The 12042-nt window shown below is 34.7% G+C and overlaps 1 protein-coding gene across 2 annotated transcripts in view; it reads left to right on the top strand.

Moving 5' to 3' along the window:
* PALS2 (protein associated with LIN7 2, MAGUK p55 family member) overlaps nt 1-12042 on the top strand; it is a 69096-nt gene that overhangs the window by 20816 nt on the left and 36238 nt on the right. For both annotated transcript variants that reach the window (XM_058724806.1, XM_058724805.1), the window contains exons 3-4: nt 3111-3263; nt 4029-4256. In XM_058724806.1, coding sequence (XP_058580789.1) covers nt 3111-3263; nt 4029-4256 — 381 coding nt within the window. The remainder of the gene's footprint in view (nt 1-3110; nt 3264-4028; nt 4257-12042) is intronic.

Here is a 12042-nt window from a genome sequence, read left to right as displayed (position 1 = left end):
TACAATTGAAGCATTGGCCTGTATCAGTGAAGAGTTAACCTGTTTAACAAAGAGTTTCAGAAGAGAAAGGGAAGGGGGGCGGGGAGGTTTCTTATAAACCCATAATTAAGTGTGGTATTGAGACAGTGTTCAAAAAATAAATGAATAGAAGAGAATAAAAATCCCAGAAATATATCCACATATATATGGCAGCTTGATTTATGACAGAGATACTGCATTTTAGGAGAGAAAGAATGGACCGTTCAATAAGTGGTGCTGGGATAGAAGAATAAAGTGTCACCTGCTTTCACTGCAAATCTTAACATTGAAAATCAAATGGCAAAACCCCTTTGGTTTTTCTCAGGAACTTTATATGACCCTTCAACAATGTGGCTGCAAAATATGAAGGTTGATAGTGAAATGATTTCTCCATGAATCAGGATCTTAAGTACAAAAAAAAAAAAAAAGACAGTTTTTGGAGACATCTTATGTTGGTACTAGTTGATTAAGGTCTTATAAGTCAGAGTGAACTATTTGGACCTTATCCTGAGAACAGTGGGAAACCATGAGGGGGGAAAAAAGAGGAGTATGTAAGGATTTTCAAGTTTTAACCCATAAAATCAACAGGACTTGGTGATTGATTACATGTGGTGTAGTTACAGAAGAGGGATGTGGGAAGTTGACAAGGGTAAGATTTCTGAAAAATAATTGGTGGCCCTCACTGAGATGAGGAACACTCTAGAAGAAACTGATATGTTAATGTTAAGGTAACTGGCCATGTTAAGTTTGTGATATCTCAAGCATCTGGTAGAGCTTTCAGGCATGCTATATATTTTTCATAAGTATATAAAATTTAATAAGTATATGAATTTATATAAAGTTCAATAAATATAATTAGAAAATACAAGCAAAAATTTTTAAATTAAGACATTGCATTCTTAGTACCCAGAACACTACTGTACTATTCTAGTGCATATTCCTCCATACTTTTTCTGTGCATATACATACGTATTTTTTTCTTTAGTGATTGAGATCCTTTGGCACAAGGTATTTTGTAACTTACCTTTTTTTTTTTTCCAGTCATTAATTTCCACTTTTCCATTTCAGTGAATCTTTATCTCATGTAATATGCATATCCTATTCATCTCCATTTGACAACAAAATATTCTTTACAGCTGGTTTGTACTTAAGGGTTTCCAACCTAGACCCATGTTTGGCATTTGATTGGACCATCTATTCTCCCTTGATTATGATGTTGACCTCTTAAGAGACCAGGCCACTGCCCTCCAGAATATCCCACTGTCTGGATGAGTCTGGTAGTCTCTTTGCTGTGTTGCTTAGTTTTCCCTTCTATTTCCTGTAAATAGAAGTTCTAAAAGGTTGATGATTCAAGTTAATTATTTGGAATTAGAATGCATCATTTGTGATGTGATGCAACATGAATTAAACTACATCAGAAGATGTGTAATACCTAGTTAGCCCACCATTATTAATGCTGAGATTGGTCCCTTGATTAAAGGCAAAGACAGTCTAATCCTTCTTTTGAAATATTTTTCACTAGGACACAATCTAGTGTGTTATTATTCTAGCATTATAGAAATGCTATTTCTTATCCAACCATTTATCTACTTATCAACACAAATTAATGCTTGCCTGAATCAGTATTTTCATTAGAGGCTTCAAAATGACATTTTTCTGTTTCACTCATTTTATATTTTATAGCTGGTATTCTTGTATAAAGAGTAGAGTGTTTCCTTTTCAACTGGGTTATTTACTTATCACATAATACATTTCATAAAAGAGAAGTGCCTGATCCTTCCCTTCACCAATTTTCAAAGTAAAGAATTGTTTAAAATAGCAGTCTCGAATGGTAACAGATGAGTTTTTCAGTCCTTCTGTTTTTGAAATAGGATTGTGCAATTACGGATTTTTCATTAATTCAGTATGTTTCAATATTCTACAGTCCTTACTCTTTTTGATTTTGAGGTTATCATGACTTTGGCTAGTTGTGGACAAATTTTTAGTCTATGAATCTGAAGCTCATGAGAGTTCTGGAAGTTATCAATGTATGAGTAGTGGTGCAGTCACAGGAGTAGATAATATTACCTAAGAAGAGGGCATAGGATGAAAACTAAACAGCCCAGGTTAGAGGTTTCAGCACCTTCTAGCTTTTATAAGAATAATCTTTACATGTGGATTAGTGAATTTTTCTTTTGGAAATTTTCTTTAGTCACTTACAGCATATTTTCATGAAATGACCAGAAATTACCAATTAAACTCATATCCTGATTGCTTCTATTCTGAATCTGTTGACATTTTCTTCCTTCTTTCTATTTTGATTTGTCTTTGAACTTGCATTGCATCCACTCAAAAAAATAACTTTTTAGCTCAGTTTTATGTTGGGTATACACAATTATAGTATAAATGAAAAACTAAAATAAATACACAAAAAAATTGTAAGAAATTCCTAGAAAGCTAGATCAAAGTCATCCTTTATGATAGCACATAGTAAATGTAGAAGGTAAAATTATATTCAGGACCATTACTAGCTCATTAGTTTTTTTTTCCCTTAAAATATATGTTTTACAGACTAAGGCTTTCTCAGTAATAGAACATCTCATCACTGATATGCAAATATTTATCCATTTTCTATTGGATATCTTTTTAGCAGACATTTTGTACATGTAAAGAATTAATATAACAATTTTAGAGTAAAAGTGAGGGTCTGTACCATTTGAATTTGTATGATACCTAATAAACAGGGATTGATGATAAATACTGAATCATGATATTGCTGATGACAATGGCAGCAGTGAAAGCCAGTGCCTTCAGTGCACCTCACTTTGAAAACTAGGTTCAGTTTCCTCTGAACATTTTTAAAAAAAAAAATCATAAAACTCTATCAATCTCTCCAAATCTTTTAAAGCAAGGAATGTAATACTATTTATGTTACTGAAACTATTTATATTTCTTTAAAAGGTTCTGTTGACTTTGATTTAACTCATATTTTAGAATTTAATAATGTGTGCCTTGGAATATTTTAGCACTCCACTGGGATAATTAACTCTTTATTTTTTAATAACTTATTCCATCAATAACCAATAACCACAGGCTGTTTTGAATCCTTATAGTCACTCTTGGAGGCCCATGATATTGTGGCATCAAAATGTTATGATTCACCTCCATCAAGCCCAGAAATGAATAATTCTTCTATCAATAATCAGTTATTACCAGTAGATGCCATTCGTATTCTTGGTATTCACAAAAGAGCTGGGGAGCCATTGGTGAGTAGATATATCAATGCCTTTTAAAATTTGAAATCTGACATATTTGTGGCTTATTCACTATCTCATTTTTTTCTTTTTCCTAATTTGTATTACTATGAAAATTTTAATTCATGTTTATCTGTTTTATCAGTGTTTTTTGGCTTGTATATAAATACACAACTGATGCTCTCTCAACTTAATATAGCATACAAAATTAAACAAAAAAAAAAAAAGTTAAACTGAATAGAGGCCAGAAGTTTGCTAATGGGCAGCAAAAATTACAGGAGATAACAATACTCCATTTCTTCCTATACCCTTTGAAGAAATGAACTCAAGTTGCTTGCTAATTATAGTATCAAAATACAGAAGAAAGTTATTAAAAAGTGAAGGTATTGGGGCGCCTGGGTGGCTCAGTTGGTTAAGTGTTTGACTTGAGCTCAGATCATGATCTCACAGTTCGTGAGTTCAAACCCCACATCTGGCTCTGTGCTAACAGCTCAGAGCCTGGAGCCTGCTTTGGCTTCTGTGTCTCCCTCTCTCTTTGCCCCTCCTCCACTCATGCACTCATGCTCTCTCGCTCGCTCTCTCTCTCTCAAAAATAAGTAAACATTAAAAAAATATTTAAGAAAATAGGATATTGGGAGAGGAGAGAACATGGAAAAAAATGGGAACAATTCACTCACCTACTTTTAGTATTATTTTTTTATATACATATTCATGAATATTTAAGATTTCTTCCTGAAATATAAAATCAGTGATAATTCTGTTTTTTATTTCCTTTAGGGTGTAACATTTAGGGTTGAAAATAATGACCTGGTAATTGCCCGAATCCTTCATGGGGGAATGATAGATCGACAAGGTCTGCTTCATGTGGGAGACATCATTAAAGAAGTCAATGGCCATGAGGTTGGAAACAATCCAAAGGAATTACAAGAATTATTGAAAAATATTAGTGGAAGTGTCACCCTAAAAATTTTACCAAGCTATAGAGATACCATAACTCCTCAACAGGTTAGCAATAAAATTCTTGGTAATATTAAGAATACTTTCATTTCTTTAATCACACTGTTGGGTATAACTGCCACTTGCTACTTTTTTTTGCTAAAGAGAAAACTATGATTTTCATGTTCTGAATTGCCTTATTTTGTCAGGAGTGAATTTTTGAATTTTTAAATTTTTAAACAATTAACACTATCTTATAAAGGAAGGATAAAGAAATGTCTTTGTGAGCAATATGAATCTTAGTATTATAAAATCTATGGCTCGGTATCAGAAAAATCATGAAGACTTTTAGTCATTAATCTAGCGAACATTTTTGATACCTGTCATGTTCTGGGCATTGTATTAGGCCCTGTGAGAGGATAAGATATAGCTCCAATTAGCTCTTGCTTAGTATTCATGTGATGGGCTAAATTGGGAATGTGGCCAGAAAGAGAGGATGGGTATAGATTGAGAAAAACCTTGAATACGTGGTTTGTACACATTTGACCTGATTTTTATAACTAACTTTTAGGTAAAGTAGATTATTGAACAGGGGAACGTTTTAATGACACTTTTCATCTAACTTCATCATGTTAAGTGAACTTCCAAACGGAGAGAAATGATATCGTGTAACCCAGAAGCAGAATTTTAGAGATGTGAGGAGGTGATTTGTGAGAGACAACTCTAATGGAAAGTTAATACTGAGTTCAAATACCAATGCTGCCACTTACTAGCTTAGCCTCTCTCGTGCTTGGTTGTCTCATGTATGTAGTTAGGGATAATATTTATTTTCTCAAAAGATATTATGAGGATTAAATGAGTTAATTCATACTTCATACTCTCATAGCCGTGCCTGGCACATAGCGCTCAACACATAGCTGCTGCTATTGTTGTGATGGTGATGATGAGGTAGTGGTGGTGTAATAGAATTGTAGAGAAAGAAAAGTAAAAATGTGATTGCAGAAAAATATTTGGCAGTCATGGTGGGGTGTTGGAACTGAGGAGACTTTCAAACCTAGATAATATAGACATAGGAAATATCTATCCATGTTTCAGATTGATGCCTTTAATTTTTCAACTTTATTCCACAAATTTATTGTTTCATAAGTGAAGTTGTAAGTTTTTACGTAAGATACTGCCAATGGTCTTATTTTCAATATGAGAACTTAAAAGTCTATATAATTCTTTGAAATATATGGATAACATGTTAAATACCTGTTGTACATTGTTCATTGAAGGATAGGATAGCTCTGAGTTCTCCCAGAGGTAAGCATGCTAACCTTTACAACTCCAGGCTTTATTTAGGCCTCACTGGTTGCAAGAACTCATGAACTTTGGATGCTCTCCCTTTCCAAGCCAGTTGCTCCAGGGATTCATTTTCCCCATGTGCTTCCCTGTGTACTTGTCTGTCTCTTCCCTCCTCCATGACCATGGCTCCCTCCCCATCGCAGTGGCCAGGATCCTTTTCTCTCCAGGTCTTGTCTCCATACTTCCTACCTTCTTCACTATGGCCTCTTCTCTACCTTTAGTTGTGGAATTTGTTCTGCCACTCTTCAGGTAGATTTCTGGTGTATTTAGGATGATTTGATAGTTATGTAGTTGTATTCGTAGGATAAGGCAAGCCTAGGGACCTCCTACTCCTCCACCATCCTCCTTCAATAGGATAGAATATTTAGTCATGGATTTTATTATGTATATTTGACTTCTGAAAATAAATAGGTTTGTCATGAACTTTGGTTGAGGTGAAGGTAGAGACCTTGTCTTCAGAGAAAAGAATCATGAAAAGAAATGGGTATTTGAAATTAGACATTTCACATCAGTAGTACCTCTCAGACCACCTGCATTTCTCAACTGGCACATTTCCTTTTGGACCTGAGTAGTATGGAAAAGTAGAATCTAAGATTTATTTATTATTTTTATTATGTTGTGATAGCTAGAAAGATTATCTTTCCCTCCCTGTGGTTTAAACCAGGAATCTTCCCAGTTTACCAAGGCTGTCCTGGATTTTTACAGGCAAGATAAATTTTTATAATATTAATATGTTACATGTTAGCACTTTGGCTCAAATTCCTTTGTAGATTCTGCACCTTGTGAACTGATCTGAATAGTGTGAAGTGCCAGTATATTTAGTCCTGTCTTAGGCATAAATTTATCCCCATCCCATGCCTTCTCAAACTCTTTTACTAGCCTTTAGAACTGGGAGAAAAGATTTAATGGGTTAGGAGAGGTCATCCAAGCCTGAGGCAGTTCTTGGGCCTATCCTAGGATAAAAAAGAAAAGAGACTATAATATGAAGGCTTCCAAAGGAGAGCTAAATAAAACATGTTTAAAGTGAGTAAGGAAATGATTACTAATTATGTTGGAACAAAAGGCATTACCAGTGCCTCTCCTGAGCAAACTATGGTCATCTTTCCTAAGAAAAGTTATGGAGAGGCAAGAGAATTTAGCCTCTTCAAATCTTTCAATAGAAGCTTCATCATGTAGTCCTGGTGGGCCTATCTTAACTCTTCCTCTGAACTGCTGTGAGAGCAAAGGGAAGCCAGGAGCTCCCTCTCCCTGGTGGTGTGTTTCAAAGCATGAGCAGTAGATCATTTTTATCAGAATCATTTGAGGTGCTTATTAAAAATCCAAAATTTTTCATTAGGCCTGAGGATCTATAATTTTAAATTTGAGACCAAGGTGAATTAGAAGTTGTAGCTAATTCTGAAGTTCTTCGACTTATGTAAAATGGGTTTATTCCGAAAGGCTGTTCATAATTCCATTTGTTCATTAAAGCCAAACTGACAGGAATTCTCTTATTCATCTTTGAGGCCACCATGAGCTAGGTACCAAAAATATAAGAAAATAAATTATGGTTCCATTTCACTCAAGGATATGCATGTAAAATTTTTCAACAAAATATTAGCAAATGAAATTTCATGATGTATAAAAAGATAACAGGATATGTCCAAGTTGGATTTGTCCCATGTGTGGTAAGATGGTTTCATACTGGAAATCAATATGTGTAACCAAGCACATTAGCAGATTTAAAGAGAAAGACCTCAGTGCAGAATTTGATAAAATTTAATACATATTCATGATGTTTTTTAAAAGGAAAAGTAAATTGAGAACAAGAGGGAAGTTCCTTAATCTTAATTTTTAAAAAACACTAGATAAAATACTATTCTGGATAGGTAAATATTAGAATCATTCTCTTTAATATCAGGAACTGAAATCTCAGCTGGTGTGCCTAAGACCATTTGGGTGCAACCCCATTCCCCCACAAAGCCTCATTTCTACTCCAACAAGATGTAAGAACCTATCATAAACTAAGAGAAGCTTGCAGACTTCAGACATTATTATGCAGTGGTAAAAAAGAACTGCCCTGAGATGGTATACAGAGTAACAGATGACATAACAAATATCTGTTATAATAAGTGATATCATTTTTCAGTTCTTCTTAAAGAAACTAAGAATAAACAGTATCTCTGATATTAAGGAGGTAAGTATATTTGCAGACTAGGGAATGGTTATCTACTTTAATAATCCTAATGTTCAGACATTTCTAGAAGCAAACATTTTTACCATTACCAGCCGTGTCAAGACATAGCAGCTGACAGAAATGCCACCCAGCTTCTTAGACCAGTGTGGTATTGCAAAGCTTAAGGACACCGCAGTGGCTGGGTGGAAAAGCACCACTTGCTATTGGGGAGAAGGGTGATCTTGTTCAGGGTTTTGATGAGGCTTCCAATAATTAGGCAAACAATTGACTAAATTTGTTTAAAAAAATAATAAAGCTTCAATAATTTTGACTGCTTTAAAAATTTTTGTTTAGGATGAATATATATAATGTTGACGTATAGAAACCTATAGTATTTTATTTTATTTTATTTTATTTTATTTTATTTTTAATTTTTTTAATGTTTATTTTTTATTTTTGAGACAGAGAGAGACAGAACATGAACAGGGGAGGGACAGAGAGAGAGGGAGACACAGAATTGGAAGCAGGCTCCAGGCTCTGAGCCATCAGCCCAGAGCCCGACGCGGGGCTCGAACTCACGGACCGTGAGATCGTGACCTGAGCTGAAGTCGGACGCTTAACTGACTGAGCCACCCAGGCGCCCCGAGAAACCTATAGTATTTTAAATTCTGCTTTTTAGTTATTGCTTATATGCCATTATTTGTTTGTAGTTAGTTAAGCCAAAGAAGCCAGAATATGAAGTTTAAAAGAATGATTAATAAAGTCTTTACCTAGTTAAAAAAGTAAGAACTAGGAGAAGGATGTTCACTAACACTACTTCTATTTAATATTTTATTGAGAGTTTCATAAGCACAAAAAGACAAATTATAGAAGCAAGAAATTTGGAAAGGAGAAAATAAAACTTCGTATTTTTAAGTAGCATGATTTTTTTTTGCAAAGAACACCCCAAGACTATAAATTATTAGAAATAACAGAGTTTAGCAAAATATTTGAAAATAAGATTAATATACGAAAGTCACCTCTATTTCTGTATGTCATCAACAAACATCAAGAAATGTAACTAAGACAAACATCATTTACAGCAGAGTCAGAGAATGTCACATTTATGTCTAGGAATAAATCTAACAAAAATATTCAAGGCCCCTACACACACACACACACACACACACACACACACACACACATTGTGACGAATTATTATATCATCCTAAATAAATATATCCTGTTCGTGGGCAGGAATACAGTATTATGAACTGTATTCACAAGGCCCCTACACACACACACACACACACACACACACACACACACATTGTGACGAATTATTATATCATCCTAAATAAATATATCCTGTTCATGGGCAGGAATACAGTATTGTGAACATAGCAGTTTTTCTCAAAATCTTTTAGATTCAGTGAAATTCAATACAAATTCCAATAAGCTTGTTCTTGGTATTTAATAAGATGAATAGCCAAGACACTTTTGAGGCAGAAAAGCAGGAATGTGGCATTACTCATATGTAGAAATTAAGTACCATTGTATTATTGGCATAGGAACAGATAGAATGATCACTGGAATAAAGAGTTCAGAAAGAGAGGTAACACATGTACTACTTTGATGACGTATCTTTCAGTGAGGAGAGACTGTTCAGTGGATGAAACTGGTTATTAAATGTGGATAATGTATGAAGTTGTGTTCCTGTCAGTTTACATACACAAATCAAGTAAAAGGACACAGTATCGGTGAACATATGAAGAGATACTAAAAATCACAGTGTAAAATACCATTTTATACCATTCAGTTGGCAAGAACATACATGTGATTCTACAGTATCTCTTCTACACTGCTAGTGGCAGTGTAAATTGGTATAAGCACACTGGGTAGGGGAAAGGTCAGCATTATCAGAGTTGAGTGTTCACATATATCAAAATGAATTCCTAGAGCAATTCATATGTATGTACAGCTGGAAACATCTTAACAAGCCTGGAAATATCAAAAGATTTTATGCTATAGTGTGATGCTATTTTTTATGTTTAAAATAGCTGCATAGTTTAAGGAACGCCTATATATGTACAATAAAACTATACAAAACGAAAGCAAGGTGTTAATGAGCACAAGATTCAGGATAAGGATTACCCTAGCTGGCAAGCCAGAGTGATCAAATGGATGGAATGAGAGCAGGAGCCCCACTTAGGGTTGTAGCCTCTGTTTTGAGTATAAGTTAAGGCTATTTTTCACATTATTAAAAGAAATAAAATAACCAAAAGTAGGTTTTGCGTGAACCAGTGAATCAAGTGTGATGTAAATTAAGAATAATTAACCTGAACAGTGTAATTTAATAGATTTTTTTTAATAAATTTTTTGACAGAAGGTTAAGTGTATGGCCCACAGATGGATATTTACCAAATAGGAGTGTGAATTGTCCCTCAAAGCTTTTTTAACCAAACATATATTCCAGCCTCCCTGCTCATTTCAAAATATGTGTGTGGCATCATGTAACTGAGTAAGATGAGGTCATGTACTTGGAAAATCTTTAGAAAAATAACATCCTTAATCATCCTGATATTGTCATAGTGAACTTCATAGCAACTATGATTGCCGCATTCACCACCTTGTAACTCATTCTGATTGCAAATTCATATGGACCTGAAAATATGTGTTGAGACTGAGGGTGTGTGAGAAACTCTTGCTCTATGTTCAGACAACATATTCCCAAACAAATTACCAGCCACCTTCTGGCTTAACATAAGAGTCATGGTAGAGCTGTTTCTCCAGCCATTTCATACATTTATTTTCTCCTGTTAATTATTGTCATTTGCATAGGCCCAGCATAATCCTGTGCGATATCTTATTTTTTCAGTACTTTTACAGTTTTTAAAAAATGTTTGTTTATTTTTTAGGGGGTGGAGGGACAGAAAGAGAGGAAGAGAGAATCCCAAGCAGGTGTCACACCATCAGTGCAGAGCCTGACACAACCCTCGAGCTCACAAATTGTGAGATCATGACCTGAGCTGAAACCAAGAGTCGGATACTTACCTGACTGAGCAACCCAGGTGCCCCATACTTTTACAGTTTTTATCTTTCCTTTTAAAAAATATCTTTGAGGTGCGCCTGGGCGGCTCAGTTGGTTAAGTGTCTGACTCTGATATTGGCTCAGATCATGACCTCACAGTTGGGAGACCAAGCCCCATGTCAAACTCCATGCTGAGCTTCGTGAAGCCTGCTTGGGTTTGTCTGTCTGTCTTTCTCTTTCTCTCTCTCTCTCTCTCTCTCTCTCTCTCTCTCTCTGCCCCTTCCTTGCTCACGCAACTCTCATCTATCTCTCAAAATAAATAAACTTTTAAAAAATATCTTTGAGATAAAGCTTCTATAAATAGCATATATTTAAAGTGTACAGTTTGATAAATGTAGACACACACACATACATACCTGTGAAACCATTAACACAATGTTAATATCTATCATGTCCAGAAGTTCCTTTGTATCCATTTATAATCCTTCCCTCCTCCCCTGCATTCCAGGCAAGCACTGCTCTGCATTCTGTTTCTATAGCTTAGTTTACTTTTTCCTTATTTTTATATAAATGAAAGCATGCACATGAATCTTTTATTTGCTGTGTTTTTTTAAAATATGTCGTCTTTCAGCATAATTCTTTTGGGATTCGTCAATCTTTTTATGTGTATTAGCAGTTGATTCCTTTCTGTTGATGAGTGGTATTCCATTGCTTGGCTATACCAGTTTATCCATTAACTGGCTGATGAACACTTTAATTGTTTCTAGTTTGAGGCTATTATAAATAAAAGATGCTGTGGACATTTACATGTAAGTTCCTTGGGTGAATACCTAGGAATTGAAGGATTAGGTCATGGTAGGTCCATGTTGAACTTTTATTTGTTTCTTTTTCTTTCTTTCTTTCTTTCTTTATTTTTCATGTTGAACTTTTAAAGAAGTGTCCAAACCACTCTCAAAAGTGGTTGCACCCGTATACATTCCCATCAGCATACTGTACATCTTCACCAACATTTGGTGTGGTCAGTCCTTACAATTTTAGACACTCAGATAGGTGTGTAGTGGTATCTCAATATGATTTTAATTTGCATTTCCTTAATGACTACCTAATTTTGAGCATCTTTTCATGTGCTTATTTTTTAATGTCTGTTTTGGTTGTTTTCAGATCTCATCCATTTTTTGCCGAGTTGTTTTTTATTTAGTTTTGAGAGTTCTTTATGTTTTTTTTTTAATGTAAGTATTTTATCTGAATTATGATTTACAAGGATTTTCTCACAGTGAAAAGGCTTATCTTTTCATTCTCTTAATGGTGTAATATAAAGAGTAGCAGTTCTCAATTCTGATGAAGTC

This window comes from Neofelis nebulosa, chromosome 4, assembly GCF_028018385.1.
Source record: "Neofelis nebulosa isolate mNeoNeb1 chromosome 4, mNeoNeb1.pri, whole genome shotgun sequence".
In the NCBI taxonomy this organism is placed as follows: Eukaryota; Metazoa; Chordata; class Mammalia; order Carnivora; family Felidae; genus Neofelis; species Neofelis nebulosa.
The sequence above is the reverse complement of the archived record's forward strand: the minus strand, read 5'-3'. Positions and strand labels throughout refer to the sequence as shown.